This window comes from Mytilus trossulus, chromosome 4 (genome assembly GCF_036588685.1).
Source record: "Mytilus trossulus isolate FHL-02 chromosome 4, PNRI_Mtr1.1.1.hap1, whole genome shotgun sequence".
NCBI classification, from domain to species: domain Eukaryota; kingdom Metazoa; phylum Mollusca; class Bivalvia; order Mytilida; family Mytilidae; genus Mytilus; species Mytilus trossulus.
In genome coordinates this window covers 59,604,501-59,622,804 of record NC_086376.1, presented here as the reverse complement: position 1 = coordinate 59,622,804, position 18,304 = coordinate 59,604,501, and the positions used below count along the sequence as shown (strand labels likewise).

General features: G+C 31.5%; 1 protein-coding gene across 2 annotated transcripts in view; it reads right to left on the bottom strand.

Annotated features, from left to right (window-relative positions):
• The window catches only part of LOC134715647 (uncharacterized), an 89,582-nt gene that overhangs the window by 50,921 nt on the left and 20,357 nt on the right, over positions 1-18,304 (bottom strand). For both annotated transcript variants that reach the window (XM_063577976.1, XM_063577977.1), the window contains exons 14-40: positions 17,697-17,981; positions 16,855-17,130; positions 16,408-16,607; positions 15,783-15,968; positions 15,174-15,206; positions 14,394-14,508; positions 13,477-13,713; positions 12,952-13,112; positions 12,437-12,536; positions 11,451-11,575; positions 10,955-10,975; positions 10,555-10,639; positions 10,045-10,269; positions 9,536-9,769; positions 8,765-9,019; positions 8,257-8,505; positions 7,517-7,878; positions 6,880-7,015; positions 6,155-6,406; positions 5,469-5,741; positions 3,885-4,112; positions 3,157-3,533; positions 2,599-2,721; positions 2,057-2,165; positions 1,312-1,581; positions 633-896; positions 76-273 (exon numbers count right to left, since the gene is read on the bottom strand). In XM_063577976.1, the coding sequence (XP_063434046.1) occupies positions 76-273; positions 633-896; positions 1,312-1,581; positions 2,057-2,165; positions 2,599-2,721; positions 3,157-3,533; positions 3,885-4,112; positions 5,469-5,741; positions 6,155-6,406; positions 6,880-7,015; positions 7,517-7,878; positions 8,257-8,505; positions 8,765-9,019; positions 9,536-9,769; positions 10,045-10,269; positions 10,555-10,639; positions 10,955-10,975; positions 11,451-11,575; positions 12,437-12,536; positions 12,952-13,112; positions 13,477-13,713; positions 14,394-14,508; positions 15,174-15,206; positions 15,783-15,968; positions 16,408-16,607; positions 16,855-17,130; positions 17,697-17,981 (5,379 nt within the window). The remainder of the gene's footprint in view (positions 1-75; positions 274-632; positions 897-1,311; positions 1,582-2,056; positions 2,166-2,598; positions 2,722-3,156; positions 3,534-3,884; positions 4,113-5,468; positions 5,742-6,154; positions 6,407-6,879; positions 7,016-7,516; positions 7,879-8,256; positions 8,506-8,764; positions 9,020-9,535; positions 9,770-10,044; positions 10,270-10,554; positions 10,640-10,954; positions 10,976-11,450; positions 11,576-12,436; positions 12,537-12,951; positions 13,113-13,476; positions 13,714-14,393; positions 14,509-15,173; positions 15,207-15,782; positions 15,969-16,407; positions 16,608-16,854; positions 17,131-17,696; positions 17,982-18,304) is intronic.

Here is an 18,304-nt window from a genome sequence, read left to right as displayed (position 1 = left end):
CTCTGATGATTTTACATCTCTGCCATGTGAATTTCACTTTTTAGTAACACAAAGAATCGTATTTAATTTACTTACAAACAAGTCATGTCTTCTTTTGTAGCATTAAACATCATTAGACATTGGCGTGCTCCACAAATATCACAATTGGCCTTAGGACAACGGTCAGATATTCTCTTGTGTACTTTAGCAACTATGACTTTCATAGCCTCCTGGTGAGTTGGTTCACAACCAGATAAAGATTTATAGATACAGGATCTGAAATCTGGTACCCCACTGTAAACAGAATAACAATGAAATATCAGTCAAGTAAGAGGACATGATGCAACTTTCATTAATGTTTTATTCTAAAAACAGCTTCAGTATCACAACAAAATTCATTCTTTGACAGAAAAATATGCCAGCTGTTGATTGTCTCCAGTAGCAGGATTTTCTGTGTTGAAGATCATTAGTGGCCTTCCACTGTTTTTTTTTTACTCTTTGGTCAGATTGTTATCTCTTTAACACATTCCCTATTTTATTCTCCATTTTATATAGATAAAAATTGGTACATTAACTTTTAACCTTTGACATTTACAACAGTCAAAAGTACTCAAAAGATAAGCTGGACTTCAAGGTTGTCTGTCCTTACTAACCTGCACAAATCATCATCCCCTTTCATCATCTTAGATTGTAAGGATGTGATACACATCAAAGCCTGTGGCATATCACATGACCATTTAACCTTAGGGTTCATTGCATCACATGACATTATTGGTGATTCCTTGTGTGTTCCCATCATGCATGTTGTCATGGCAACAGGATACAGATCGTTCCATTGTCTTTCGATAGTTTCACGTTTTTCTTTTTCACATGTCCATGTTTGTTCCACTACACAAGAAAGAACCGGCCCAATAGATCTGAAAATTTTGAATACAATGTTTTATTTCAACCAATAATTTATATATCAAAATAATATTAAAAGGTTTAATTAAAAAAAATATGCATGTTTGTTATACATAAGTCACTGTAGTTGAAAAATTGACAAAAAAGCATGATTAATTATTGCAATTTTAGGAAATACAGCATGATTTTTTTTTAATGCAATTTTTCAGTTGTGCAACACCCTTGGCGAATTTAAATCATTAAAACATAGGAATAATTTCGCTATTTATGTCATTTCATCTTTTACTACGAAAGTCTTGTGCTAAGCAAAAATAAAGATCTTTCAAGTCTGCTACAAATCTCTATATGAGTTTTCAATTAAAACAGATTTTTCAGCAATTGTAATATATTCAGGAAATTATCCTTTCATGAAATCAAAATTTAACTTACGAACAAATTAATGCAGAAGTCTCCTTCCCAACATTTCCAATGATAGCACCACTGAGCATGCCCATACATTTAGCAGCTTCCTGTGGCTGACATTTACCCATCATATCATTGTCCATTTCTTTTTCCATTTGTTCTTTTTCTGGACACATTCCAATGGCAAGCTCCATTCTACGTGTAACCTCGTACATTTTAATGAACTTTTGGCGAGTACGAGCTGAACATGACATTGTATGATTAGAAACACAAGGTAAAGTCACATGCTTTTTCCACCTGCAAATTAAAGGATTAAATTTCATTAGCTAACAAAATCTCATATAAACTATAACCCATGTTTTAAATTGCCATATGAAAAATATAAGATGTGTGGTACGAGTTAATAGGACAGCAGCTCAATGATGCAAACAATTACAAGCCGTCTTAAGGAAAATAGACAGTCTTCAACAAGAAATAAGTTTCCATAAAATATGTCAATCCAGCTTGCAATTATCCAAGTCTAATACATGTATAAATGATTTAAATAAACAGAAATTACCAAAAATTTGCCATCTAAATTCACAGCTTATGTTTCCCATAAGGTCAAGAACAGCTTTAAATTCACAGATTATGTTTCACATAAGACCAAAAACAGTTATCTCAACAACTCATGGCCTTGGTGTCTTTAATTTGTATTAAGCTTTTATTTTTAATTGCCTCCTTATTATATTTTCATTCCCCTTTTTTTAACACTTAGAAGCTGAATACCTACCAACAAGTTCCAGGTCTGTCCATCAATGGTATATAACTGGAAAATGCTGTCATTCCAATATATTCAAACATACACTTGGCTGCTTCCATAGGTTTACAGTCTTCTGGTTCTGTTAAACAATACAAATGATTAGTGATTAAAAGGGTCTATCTAACCTATTCATAATATAAATAAATGTACCATGAACTCATTATTAGTTTTTCAGAAGTATCTTTCATTGGGCGCAAAGGTGGACCATGAATTGTCAATTTAGATAAATCTAAAATAGTCTACTGGAAATTTTTTAAATGTAAAAAATACCATGGCTTTGATTTTGTGTGATGAAATTTATGATTTTTTTTTAGAAAAATGTAAATTAATATTATCTTCACATAAATCAATTTTTGGCATGGCAAGTGACTTATTAATCATAAAAAGATGATCAACAGATTTTCATATCTAATTTATAATAGATATGGACAAGTTTGTACCTGCATTTTATTTTGATATGAGCAGATTATCTATTTATGAGTATAAAACAAATTTTCCTATGTAATTTGTACCTGTATAATTCATTGCCATCATTCTAGAGTTATCTCCCATGTCCCCATTATCTCTCATCTCACCGCTGTCATCACCGTCGTTTTCATCAGTATCATTTCTCATCATCTCCATCATCATACGCTCTGAAACAAAGAAAACAAATATTTTATCTGAATATTTAAATATAAACAAAACTTCAAGATGGATATCATGAAAATCAGAAGACAGCTATGTTTATCTTATGCTTCTTTACTAACTTTTTCAATAGGTGATGCCATTTTTTTCTCAATTGTACAAGTCGTGAAAATTTTGTCAAATCTGTTAAAAAAGTCCACTCTATACATAGGCAAAAACCTGTCCTATCCAGCTGTATATCTTTAACCAAAATTCAAAGTTCACATATAAGGTCTTTTTTCTCTGGACCTAAGGGTGATATTTTTTCATAGATTTAACTCTAATGAAATCCCCTTGAATAGAAATCAGTTGATATATCTTAGAATTTGATATTAACTTTGACATGGACAATTTTTGTTTTTAATTAAGCTGAAGTTGATGCAAGTAGCAAAGATTTCACTCACCATAAAATTTACAGTTAGTCATAGTAGCCTGCTTCATCATGGTTGATGTCTGTCTCCAAATACCTTTCCAAAGTGGAGGTAAATTCTCTGAACTTGTCTCCACACAGTGATGGTAATTCTCTAATCCATAACAAATATCCACGTGACCTGGATTTTCCATCATGAAATACATGTCAGTCAGATTTTTCAGATCAAGATAACATTGTCCGATAACGTTTGGGCTCGCAGTTGGTGGACTTCCTTTCAAATTCATGACATCACATGACACATTTCTCATTGTAAGGAAATCTCTGATTAAACCAGCTCTAATAAGTTTGAAATCATGGTTACAACTTTCCTCTTGTTTTGACAAACATGCTTCTATCTTAGTTACATTGCTGAAATATATGTAATATTATAATAACCCTAGAAATCCAATCATTCCTTGCATAATCAACAACAAGCACTATAGCAATTAGGGGTTCTGGTACTTTACGACTGACCTTAAATTTGAGCTTATGACTAAATTAAGTTAGAAAAATAATAACTTTTGTGGATGTCCAATGTTTAATGTTATATGGGATTGAAAAATTATGAGAAAATATTTCAATTATTTTTTTGAAGGATTGAAAAAAGACAAACTAGTGCATTTCATGCAATTCAAACAATTTTTAAGAACTAAGTCAAACTGTAAAATTATTGATATGAATACTTTTTTCATAAAGGATAAGGCTTGACAGACTTCATACCTGCAGATTTCATCAGGTTTCTCTGGAATACAGTTTTCAATCCACATTGTACAAGGTTCTTTCATCCAACACTTCTCTTCCTCTGTCATTCCATATTTTTCCATGCAACGTGCTCCATAGGTTGCCATGGCGACATACATTGATTGATTCACCATTGCAGCTTGTGGGTTGCTATGGTCACATGATAAGGTGTGAAGAGCAGCACATTCTGTTGCTTTTTTATACATACTTCAAAAAAAACCAAAATGAACATTACGTTTAACATCAAAACAAGATCTGCAAAGTTGTAGGTTTATAAAGTTTTAAAAACCTAACAAAGATATAACTTGAATATTTGACTAACAGAAAATTGTCCCTGTGGCTGTTCCCCCTAAAAATGGCCACCAATTTTAGAATATCAATATCAAAAAGGTTTTAAAGAATATAAGCTTCATACAAATTTCAAGAATTTCTGATTAAAAAAAATGAATAAACCTTTTTTTATAATACCTTTGACAAGAATAAACATGGGATAATTTTACAATTCTCCTCCAAAATAATGTATACTCAGTCCAGATTTTTAGCTTGTAAATGAACTCATACTACATTTTGTTAAGTGGAAACATTCATCTAAATTTGATGAAGATCCAACAAAAAATGAATATGGTGTCTCATACTGACAAAAAAAAAGGATGACTGACTGACCTATACTACAACATTGGGTTAAAATAGAACTTATTAATACAATGGAATGTTTCAGCCATATGATTTTTCTAGCAATCACAAAAATAATTATGTAATATTTTCGCATTTTTTACCATTGCCAATTCTCATTATTCCTGCCATTGTTGAAAAATAAATTACTTAAAGAGGTTTTACACTTGATTGGTACTTATTTTTGTCAAATTACACATTTCTACAATATACAATTATGTCCCCTTGAAAAGGTGAATATCCAAAATTGTCAACATGAGAAGGTTATTTCAATGAGGGCATAGCCCGAAGTGAAATAACTTTTAAGGGTTGACAATTTTGAATATTCATCGATTCTAAGGGGCCACAATTGTTTTATTATACCGAACTAACAGTGGAAGGGCCTTTTGCACACTTATCATATTTTTTACATAACAAACACAAGTTGACGTTTGAAAATCATCTCAAGAAAATACATTTGTCATGTTTGTGTTCAAGAATTTCTCAGATGTACAACAAAGCTAGAATCTTTTTGTAAAATATTTATGGCCCTGAAAAGGACCTTTAGATATTAAGAGAAATCATCGTCTGCTGGCACTCTATTCATTTCCAAAGCCTTATTTCCTCATCTCTCAATGGGCTGTCAGTGTAACATGAATGCTGCCATCTTGTTTATTTAAGTCTGTGACATCATTTTTATGGGAGGTAACTCTAGTGCAAATCTAGACACTAAAAAGGTTATTCGCCGGTGAATAATAGGGTAATTTACCGCTGGTGTAAATGTTAAGGGTTATTTGTCCTCCCTTGCAATTAAATGAAAATTATCCGAATTATTCCATGTCACGTGATAAGTTGTTATCCAATAGAATTGGTTGTAATATATGTAAGGTATAATAATATTTGTGATGTTACCTGCACATAGCTGTATCATTATCCATGTTCTCAGGAAGAGACATACTGAATCCCATCATGCATTTCTCAGCAGCCTTAGGATCACATGACATTCTTTGTACAATTTCTCTCCAGTTTTTAGTATCACAGGCCACAGCTGTCATCAATGGACATGTATTACCCATAATGCTGTTGGCTGAGTTAACAATGGACACAACATTGTCATAAGCAGCTTCACTATATGTGCAGTTCTTAGTACTGTAGTGGAGACATTTAATCATTTCTCCAAAATGTCTGAAATAAAGAAATTTGTTTTTTACATTCCCAAAAAATATTTCAAATGAAATATCATAGACCTACAATTAAGTCATACATTTCTGCTTTGTTTAATGTTCTAATGATATTCTGATACAATAATAGCAGTAAAGGTAGTTTGTAAAATTTACCTGCTTTAAGATTTGTAGTTTCTCAATTTAACAATGATTCCTATCAGTTAACTTTTTAAGATATTTAATGGTAAGATCTAACTTAAAGAGTATAGAAAAGAGATGATCTTTGTCTTTTTCATTCAAACAAACTTGAGGATTACTTCTACTCGATCTCAAACTTTGAAACTAATGTTAGATTCCACTTAGAAAAAGTGTAAAAATTCTATAGCTTCTGTGTCCTGTCTCCTCACACTCCCCAATAAAATGAATAATTTTCACCTGCAGGATTCTTGTTTATTATATCCAGAAGTAGTAGAGAGATATTTTCCAAATCCCTCAGCACACATAGCTGCTGTTTCTTCATAGCAGACATCATCTTGGTATAATAAAAGTTGTTGATATGGCATTGTGGGACATGCTTTTTCATGGTAGAAATAAATCATTTCCATTACGTTACGGTACATTTGTTGTCTTCCCGTAGAACAGGATGCTAATGCATTTTTAACGCAAGTTTCAACAGTTACCAGTTCCCTGTAATAATACATGTATAATACAAATATAATTCATTAACAGTTAAGACATAAACTCATAGCACTGAAAACAAGACATGAACTCATAGCACTGAAAACAAGACATAAACAGATACAACATATACAATCAAAAACATATACAATCCTATTTGACTGTTCAGAACTTTATGACAAACTGATCATGAGACAGTCTTCAAAAGGCTGACTCAAAACTTTTACCATTTAGTTAGCATTTGCATAATTGTAAAAAAATCTAGAACTAATTTTGGTATGGACCTTTTATGAGCTGTTGAAGTATTCTGTCAAAAGAAATGTGGGTGTGATGGAGCAAAATATTTCTCCCTGCATTGTACCGGTAGGAAAAAAACACAAGGAGTCTAAACATTTGACAAAGTATCCTAAATATAACCTGACTACATCCTTAACAAACACAATCTATTATGAATTATATTAAAAATAAAAACAATTTCTCACATGCAAACATTTTCTCTATCTTGCACAGGAGTGACCATCCATGTAGTCAGTCTGGTAAAGTATGATGTAACACACATAGAGGCTACCTCTGTCATACAAAAATACTGCTCTGCCACAGGTACAGTGGATGGTTCATCTGAAACATACAATTAAGTACTGTAGGTCTGTCAATTGACAATTTTACATCGCAAATGTAGTTTTACTGGTGACCCATAGCTTCTTCTTTAATCAGATTTTGCCATAATTCAAATTTCATAATTCAATGTATTTCATATATATGCTCATTTGAATGGGCATTGCAAATATTCTAAAATGAAAATAAACTTTTCCTTTAATATAAAATTTCCAATTTATGACAGTCATTTTGTAACCTGTAAATATAAACTTTAGTTATTCAATTGCAAAATAATAAATATAACTAGAAACTCTGTTTTAACTTTATGAAAGTAAAAACAAGTAAAACAAAAGTAGGATATGACAGTTGTTTTCCACTCATTTGATGTATATATAAGCTTTTGATTGTGACATTTGATAAAGGACTTTCTAAATTCTATTTTTATTTGAGGTCTGTATTTTTGTTATTTTACTTTTTAAACAAATATTATTTATGTTTTACAATAGTTATACATCAACTCACCTTTACTACAGAAAGTTTTGTTGAAATGTTGATAATTTTGACTTCCTGTACTGGTCATATATGTATACATGGGTGGTGGGTTCTCCCATTGGGCTTTACATGCTGAGAAAGAGGCTACAGCTTTACAAACAGTCTTACTAGCCGATGTTTCCTTCAGGAAACCCTGGCTCATGTCTTCCATCATTCCCATCAAACACTTGGTGGAGCCAACAACTTGGTCTTCATGTACAAAACTACTGGTATCAGCTTGGGAATTACACATGGAGTGATAGGTCTTCAGGATATTAGCATGTGGCGCAACCTGTGCGGACATGCAGCCTCTAAGATGTCTTTGGAAACAGTGATCTATATCTGTCAAATTCCTGTAAAAAAAAAAGTTTGCTGCAAGCTTAAATAAGTTCAATTATTATCAATGAAAAGGTTACAGATAGTCCGTGCTGGGTGCTTATAACATTGGGAAAGATTTATTGGAAAAGGGAAAACAAATCAGATACTGTTTATACATATCTACTGATATGGCTATTTGATATAGACGGCTGATTTGAGTGGATCAATTTAATTTTCATTTGAAATTTTGTCCAGTTGAAATTGAATATTATATTATTTAACTTTTTTATTTTATTAAGTCAATACATACAATTAAATGTAACATTTTTAAACATGATCAAAGAAATTTGAAGCTGGTTTATTTTTAGTTTGGTCAGAACTTGGCAATAAATATAAAACTTCTGTGAACTTACTGACAAAGTTGTGTAACATCACTCCTAGTTTTGAGTGGCATATAACACTCTACTAAAGCTTGATGTGTGTTGCAAGGTTGTGGACGGGGTGTACACTTCATGGATCTGGCTTGCATCTCCTTTAGTGGACAATGGTCACCAACCATAGCCATCACATCAGAACCAAGCTGGATCATGGCATACACATCTTTATGGTCAAAACAGGAACTGGACATGTTATGCATGCAGCAAAGAAGTTTCTCTGTGGCTCTGTTGAAAAGTCATAAAAATAATACAATGTGTACAAGGTGTGTTTTATAGGTTTGGAAGAAGTTTAGCATGTTTTCTTACTAAGCACAATTATAATCGATATTTTAAAACATTATTTGATAATTCACCATGCTGCTAAATCTGAGATTAGCTATAAAAGTTTGTATGATGAAGAAACATGTTTAAGAAAAAACATACATTTGTGCAACTGAGCAATTTCCATTGGACCATACATATTTTCTTTAACTTGACCACTTACTCACAAACTGGTTTCCAACCATTGAAAACTGATGTTGATATTTTACTTGGGATATCAACTTCCTTGGCACAAGCCATCACCATGGAAACATTACAAGACTGGTGCCCTGTTTGATCTTTCCACATGTCTTCATCATAACAGTAAGTGCCAACAATTTTCTCCATGACATAGGAATTGACTCGAGCATGTGCTAACTGAGATACATTCATATACAACATCATCTCAGCAAATCTTCCCATGGCAATCTTGGCTTGTCTGAAAGAATAATATCAATAATGATAAACAGACATAAATTATCATCATCTCTGGTACTTGAAGGATAAATATTCCATCTATGTTTTAAAAATATTTACAAAAAAATTATCAGAATTTTTTTTCGTCATTCCAAGAAAATGTTTTAAGAATTATGACAGCTACAAAAAAAAAATTATCAGGATATAAAAAAATGTTCAACACCCACTGTTTGTGTGAGACCTAATTATTCTATTGAATATAATTCTTTTTCATTTGTAACAGTTTTGTATCAATTATTTAAATAAACTTATATGCATGAGAGACAAATAAATAACATATGTACCAATGTAATTTAAAAATGCAGCAAACTAGACAAAAATACAAAGGAATGACAATTATATGGTCAGATCATATGTTATCTGATGTCATATGAATTCATACTATGCTTGCTTTTTCAATAGAAAATGTGACATCACAATGCATTTTTAAGATGGAAACCCATGAGACCAGTATGCTTATGTTACAAATCATACTTACGGACAAAGAGTTTCCTTATTGATTTGGGGTAGTCCAAGAAGAATTTGTATAGGTAATATAGCCTCAACAGCTGTAGTGTTTTGTCCAGCACTAATAGCTTCATTGTATTTACTTTTGGGGCACATGTCCATCATAACCTTTAAACTCCAGATACTCATTTCAAGGAAAGGGTTGTCTCCCTTCTCACAATGGACAGTATGGTTCACTGCACACATCAGAGATCCCATCACAGCTCTGAAATGTAAATGTTTTGGAAATTATACCTAACTAAATCTATATTTAATATGATATAATGTTTACCTTATCAAACCTTTATAAACTATCAAACCATAATTGTATGTCTTTAAATAAAATTATCCATGAAAAGCACATTCATTGCCGTGTTCCATCTCAAAGCTTTTTTTTTTTATCATTTTGCTTTATATCTCTTTTTCTTATCGCTTTTGGTAAATTGAATGCTAGACTGCATGTTAGTTCAGTTAATATTAAGCGTAGAAGACTTTACTTACCCACAAGTCATAGGAGATTCCAACATTTTAGAACCAGCAGCTTTGATATACTTGTCTGCATCCTCAATACAATGCCATGCCATATCTGAACTACATCCCTTTGATCCACACATCTCCATGGAGACAGTTGCTAGGTGCTTTGTTGCTTTGGCAACAACATATTTGTAAGGTGAAGGACATATTTCTGTAGCTGTTCTCAAACAGGCTAGAGATGGTATTGCTTGGCTGAATAAAAAAATATCAAAAGTTTTGAATCCTTAGAGATTTAAAACAAAATATATTTATTTTTACACAAACTTTGTATCAACTATTCATTGAATTTGTTTAAACCATAATTTCAATTTACTTTACACTATAAAATTGTTAAATATTTCCAAATCATTAGATAACAAATCTGACAGTCCATTTTTGTTGTATGTAAAATACAAATTACAAAAGTGTTCAGATGAAGGGGAAATTTCTTTTCAATCATATAAAAAAAAGTAGAACAAAAACAAACATTCTATTTACCTGCACATTCCAGTATATGATCCCATAGCTAGATACAGATATTGTGTCAAACAAGCACCTGCCATCATGCTACAAGTCTCCATTTCTAAAGAGATAAAATACACAGTGTCAAACATTATATGATACCATAGCTAACCAGAGATATTGGATATAACAAGAACTTGCAATCATGCTATAAAGCTATACATCTAAACATATCTGTTGATGTGGTCTTTCTTAAGAACACTTCCCCTTTGAAACACCAGTAAAACCCTATGACTGTTAAATTACCTTATATCCCAATTCTTGGAAAAAAGAAAACGCTTTTTGGAAATTAATTCAAAGTAATTGAAATATAATAATCTACAACGTTGACTCTATAAAAATTATGCACAAACAAAGATTTCATTAATGACATTACCTTTACTGTTTTCTTCCATATCTGAAAAATAGCAAAAATAATTTTTAAGTTTTTAATTCATAAATGAATGTCCTCACAAAAAATGGTTTAATAGAATGATTTTTCTGTAGAGATTGTTCTTATCTGATTACATATTAATCAGTTTACATGAAATTCTATGTAAGAAATATGAATAAAGATATTAACTCTATCTCTATCTCTATTAAAGATTTAATTTTCATAGAAAAAGATATAAAAGATAATATCTATTTGCAGCTGAAGCCAAGTTAATAAACTGTGTTGAAAAAATGCACAAAACTTCCACTGGTTTGTCTCAGAATTGTACTCTGGCAGATTTTTTTCATTTGCTTCTATAGTTACTTTTATTGGAGAGAAACTGTCCTTGAAGATATCAGAATGTCATAGATTAATGTAAATAAAAATATAAGACAAAGAGTTGGCCAAACACATCCATGAATCATGATAAAATAATCTGTTTCTAAATAAAAAGTTTTACCTGGAGAACAAGCCCCCTCTACCAGTAATTTAAGCAGAGGCCTATTAGCATCTATCTTTTTCCCTTGGTCTCCTGGGCAGTTCATAGACATCATATCTGCACATTCTAATAATTCTGCCATCTCACTGTAAATAGAAAAAAATCTTTATTATATAAAAATTTATATAAATATTTTTTTCTCTTTCAATCGTGTGCATTCTCTACATGCATTATCAATTATACATTAAATATAAGGAAAAATAAAATTCATCACTATCAATTTATATAAGTACTCCTCCCTCAATTCTATTTAGTATTTTTAAAACTTTCAGGATTTTTAAAAGGGGTTAATATCAATAGAACACTTCTCAAGTAATAATCTACAATATTATCTCTTGTTCATAATACATGTCAATTTTTATGCATCAAAAGAAAATATAAAATTATGAAAATCAATTTGGGGCATTTGCTGTAATAACAAAAGCCTATAACTCATATTTTAAACCATAACTATACATTTCAACCTTGACTTTCTACAGAACAAACTAACCCACATATACTTTTTTTTTATCCCTTGACCTTCTAACAACCTTGACTTTCTACAGAACAAACTTACCCACATATTCTTTTTTTGTTCCCTTGACCTTCTAACAACCATGACTTTCTACATAACAAACTTACCCACAAGTTCTTTTTTTTGTTCCCTTGACCTTCTAACAACCATGACTTTCTACATAACAAACTTACCCACAAGTTCTTTTTTTGTTCCCTTGACCTTCTAACAACCATGACTTTCTACATAACAAACTTACCCACAAGTTCTTTTTTTGTTCCCTTGACCTTCTAACAACCATGACTTTCTACATAACAAACTTACCCACAAGTTCTTTTTTTGTTCCCTTGACCTTCTAACAACCATGACTTTCTACATAACAAACTTACCCACAAGTTCTTTTTTTGTTCCCTTGACCTTCTAACAACCATGACTTTCTACATAACAAACTTACCCACAAGTTCTTTTTTTGTTCCCTTTGCCTTCCAACATCATTGATGTTTTGTTGAGAAGCTGTGAAGTACACCAACCAGCCTTCTCCATATTACATTCACCTATAAGAGAGAAAATCTTCACTCACTTAAAGATAGCAAACAATTGCCTTATTCTAAATGATTTTGCCCAGGCCACTTTTGAATACTCTAGGACAAAAATGTAGAACAAGGGCTTACACGTAGAGATAAATAATTCATTCAAATATTGCATTGTAAGATTTTATGAAACTGTGATACTGCTGAATAATTCTAATCAACAATGAAAACATGAGAAAATAAGCTAACAATAGTTTTTTTTTTTATTTGATGTATATCAAAACTAAGTCTACCTGTGTTGTAATATTGTCAATTATGCCACAAGGTCCATTAAATCATGATACTAAACAACAAAAAACAATAGTTGTAACAGGAGATGCAGTGTAAACCTAAAGACAGCAAACAAACAACACCAAACAATATTATCCCAAATAATTACCTTTCTTCTTATCTTCTTCTTCCATATCTGATTTCATATCAGGACATACACTTCGGGCCATTGAGGAAACTTGTACTAATGACTGTTCTATGCTTGCTCTCATATTCATAGGACAAGATGAAGCCTTTTCTACAACACATTTCTCTACTGGTGCAATGGCTCTGTAGAAAAAAAGTCATAAACATGGCTACATCATTGACATGAATTAAATCATATCTCCTACCGGTATATACTGTAGAAACATTCATTTTCGTAGAGTTAAAATTTCATGGTTTTGTCTCTATAAATGGTTTCATGGAGATTTAATTTCGTGGTTTCCAGTACATGGAATTGATGTTTTATGAAGGTTATATTTTCTTGGGTTTTTTATTTTCGTGTTTTAATTCTTTCCACAAAATAAACAAAATTAAAACCTCCAACAAATTTCTACTTTTACAGTATTTGTATCTGTTTTAATTAAATGAAGGCAATTATCCAACATACAACTGAAATCAACACTGCCTTTTGTAGACAAATAATACTTACGCACATATAGCTGATTCCATTTCAGTCCCACTGCTCATCACATGACCTGCTGAGAGTTGACTGATGCAATCCAGTGCACCCTTAGGATCACATACAAATGGTTTCTCTTCAGAACATACACCAATGGTTTGCATCATGCCTTCAACCCAGTCTAATTCATGCAAGAATCTGGCTTTCACCACTTCAGAGCAGCCTGAAACTTGACTCTGGACACATTGTAGGGAGGTTAATCTATTGCTGTAATATAAACATATTATCAAATAAGTCAAATTCTGTTAAAATCCACAACTCTTTCTACGAATAAAAAGAAGTCCACATGTTTATTTAGGGGCCAGCTTAGGACCAGCTCTGGTCACAGGATTTTCTCGCTGCATTGATGACCTATTATTGGCCTTCAACTGTTATCTGCTCTTTGGTTGGGTTGTTGTCTCCTTGACATATTCCCAATTGCAATTTTTAATTTTATCTATAAATTGCTAAATATAAGAAACCAATTAAATTGTCAAATAAGTTTTGGGTTTAACCATTGCAGATCACTAAGATAATTCTATTCTTTAATATATAAAGAGAGATTCAATTTTAATAAATTCTGGCCTTGATCCCTGCAGATCAAGAGTAAAAAGAAAATAATGGACTTGGACTTAAAAATCAAGATTATCAAAGCTGATTTTAACGCTTTTACTTTGATGTTAAAACACGAACAACTTATTCGACGTCACAAAGCAGTAAATGCCATTTTATGAAGAGCTAAGCAATTTACTCAGAAGGAAGACCAATAAGATCTATTTGTGTAAATGTTTTATTACAGTGAGTGTTTTGTATTGGCAGTAATTGTGAAAGAGGTACCCTTGGGATATTTGTAACTGATTTATATAAAGGAACCCTTGAGGTATTTGTAACTGATTTATATAGTGTACCTGCATATCATTTCTCTGTCAGCAAGTGGTGAAGATAAACCGAAATAATTATAATCACTAACACCCTGCATACATGTGGCAGCAAAGTCTATGTTACAATATCCTGTAGCAGTATCTGTTAACAAATATTGTTAAAAATAACATTCTACATTAATAACAAGCTGTTCATGACATAGGTCTTATTTATGGTTCTCCTAGCTGCTAACCATTAAAATTAATCTGGTGAGCCGTAATAATACATATTATTGTATAGCAATATAATATTTCCCACAGAATGTAACTATTCCCCAATATTCATGCAATAACCCTATATTATTTATAAATCAATGGCAAAAAACCATTTATACATTTCTGAATAATATATTAAAACAGTAATAAAGCCTTTTATGATATTGACAAAATAACCTTTTTTTGTGTTTTATAAATGGTTTATTAAGCTGAGTTTGTTTTTTTTCTTGATGGAATTATTAACGATGAGCTTTAATTATACTAAGTGTAAATAGGCTTTAGAAAGATGTAAGCCTGAAAAATGAGGATATTTGGCAACTATAATTCTATATATGCATATCTCAATTACCCTCATATTATATCATATCTATATGGTGACTATTAGGTTGTTGTTTTTGTCTGCTTTGTATTGTTGAGTGGCTGTTTCATTGTAAGCACTTAAAATATTCATTGCGGATATTAGAAATCAACATTTGATCAATCTTTTTATTCATTAGCAAAATCAAATATAGAAGACAAATACAAAAGTTACTATAGCAAAAATTTACATACCATTCAACATTGCCATTTTGTTAAGAATTTTATCTGTAAAATAAATGAGATCATTGATAATTTCTGTGGTGGAAATAAAATCTGGTAAAAAACAATTAATCAGACTAGTTCTTCTTGTCCTTTAAGCGTTCCATGCTATATCAATGTATTTAACTGTACTAATTATATCAAATTAATATGATCAAAACTAGTATGATTTCTTTTATTTTCATGGGCACAAATTTTTCATGGATTAAGGAAAACTTTTCATTGATATTAGATGTCTGTGTTTTGCCGTTGACTATACATAAAAGTTTTTAGAAAATTTGTTATTGATTGAACATGATTGAATCTTGTATCAAAGAATCCTCAATAATTGGTACCCAACAAATAATAATAAAATCCACAGTAGTGATGTATACCACTTATGTTTTTGTCTAAGCTTTTTTATAGATTACAGATTAAGATTTCCCATTGCACATTAGAACAGACTACATTTAAAAAATAAAGCTAACACATTTTTCAGGAGGACATCTGAACTTATTTCTTATGTTCAGGCCAGTGTTTGTGTCAAGAAACTTTAAAACTTATTATTATTACCATGACAACATATAAACAATAGTAGCATACCTTCAGCAGCACATTTAATGAATGTGTGTTGTCTAATAGTATTAGCTAGTCTGTGTGCCATAAATGTAACAGCTTTCATAGAACCTTCAACCCCTTCTACCAAGCAGTCAGCCATTACTGGAAGCATTTCACAGGCTTCTTTTTTATCATCCTTCATTACTGGATCTTTAAAGTATTCTCTTATTACTGAAATATTTAAAGTATGCTTTTAAGACTGAAATTATCACAGTATTCTTATAAGACTGAAACATTTAAAGTACACTCTTTCAAAGTATGCTCTTAAGACTGCAATATTCAAAGTTCTTAAGACTGAAATGTTAAAAGTATGCTTTGCTTTAAGACTGAAATATTCAAAGTATGCTCTAAAGACTGAAACATTTCTAGTATGCTTTTAAGACTTAAATGTTAAAAGTATGCTCTTAACACTGAAATGTTCAAAGTATATACTCTCAAGACTGAAATCACAGTATTCTCATAAGACTGAGACATATAAAGTATTCTCTTAAAACTGAAACATTTAAAGTATACTTTTAAAACTGATATATTAAAAGTATGCTCTTAAGATAAAATTAAATCATGCCTGCTACTTTAGAGCTCATCCACCAATCAGAACATTTCAAATTACCTGTTATATTTGAGTTCAAGCATTCAATAGGTAACATGACACCAGGTGCTTTATAGGTTGATGGCAGATCTGGTAAAATATTACATGACAAGCTCTCTAAAAATTCGATTTCTTGAACAGACTTTCGTACTACAGTCAATATCTCATCATTACAGCCAACCATAGCCAGGTTCATACAAGCTTTGATAGCAACAGCATTACTAAAAATATTTATAAAAAAAATATTAGTGAGTCATCATAGTTTCTACAGATTTTCTTTAATATCATGCTTTCTGCTACAGTATAAAATACTTAGTTTATAATAATAACTGATTTGAAACAAGTATTTCATAAATATTTGTTTTCTTCAAAAATGCTTTGAAGCTTAATGATGCATCCTTCCTTATCTGTAGGCCAGAGATCCTACCAAGAAACTAATTTTAATTTGAAGTAGCTTAATCTACAAACCTGCATAAAGATGATGGTGTGAAAGAATTATTGAAGCATGGTGCAATGACAGTGGTACATTGAGCCATGGGTTCCAAGAGGTGGCATTCTTTTTCTGTTGGGCGTTTCATTTCTTCTCTGTCTTCCATTTCCTCCATGCCAGAGTCCTCCATGTCGGGACAGTAAGCACTCATTTCGTCCATAATCTGACTGACATTTTTGCCTCCAGAGATGTTGTCTAAATTGGTACAGTTATTTGTTTTAGCCATTACACACATTGTGGTTGCCTTAGCAGCTCTGAAACAAAATACAAATACGAAATTATAAAATAAAAATAACCTGCTACCGGTACTACAAATGGATAAAAAAGGGAAGAATATGCATAAATGAGACAAACACCACACTAAATAAACACACAAAAAGATATTTATCTGTCAACAATAGCTCTGTATCTAAACTAACCAGCATAAAGCTTTTTGACTATGTTCTAGCTTGAGTTTAGTTATGGTGAACAGACAGACAGACCTAACAAGCAACAATAACTCTGTACATGAACTAACCAGCATACAGTTTTTCCATCATGTTCTAGCATGGGTTTAGTTTGGTAAACAGGCAGAAAGACCTAACTATCAGCAATAACCCTGTATCAAAATGAGCCTACTCATAGCTTTTTAACTATGTTCTAGAATTTATTTAGTTGTGGTGAACAGACTGACAGACCTAACAGTCAAATATAACTCTGTATCTAAACTTACTTCCTTAAAAGCTTTTTCACTATATAAGCTATGTTTAAGCATTGGATTAGTTTTGGTGAACAGACTGACAGACATAACTGTCAACAATAGCCCTGTATCTAAACTTACCTGCATAAAGCTTTGCCATCATGTTCCAGCATTGGTTTAGCTGTGGTGAACAGATTGTAACATCTCTCTGCTTCTGTTTTACTACACATCATGTCGTTCATCATTTTAACAACATTATTTTCTCTCATGGCACAGAATTTTTCTCCATGGAAGTGTTTTCTGCATTGATTTCCAATCATAGATTTAAGGAATGGAAGTTCTACCTTAATGTAATCCATTTCAGGTATATCCATGGAACAGTTACCAATTGCATGCTCCATACATTTAAATGTTTTTACAAGTTCCCTGAAAATATCACATTACAAGTATATAAATATATTTACATGGCCTTGAAAAATAAAAATCTAAAAAAAAAATCTAAAAAAAAAATTTTGACTGCAACATGCTATATAGTTGATTTATTACAATGTGTCTAAAAAAAACTATTATTTGAGAGAAAAAAAATAGACCATCACAATTATTATATTTTTTAATGTCATTCAATTTTTTTCCGAATTTCTTATACAATATTCTTGTTTTAAACAACATTATATATACTGAAATTTTCAGTTGGTAGGGGAGTCTTAGCATAAGAAATAAAAGCAAAAGATCAGACTTGATTTTTAATG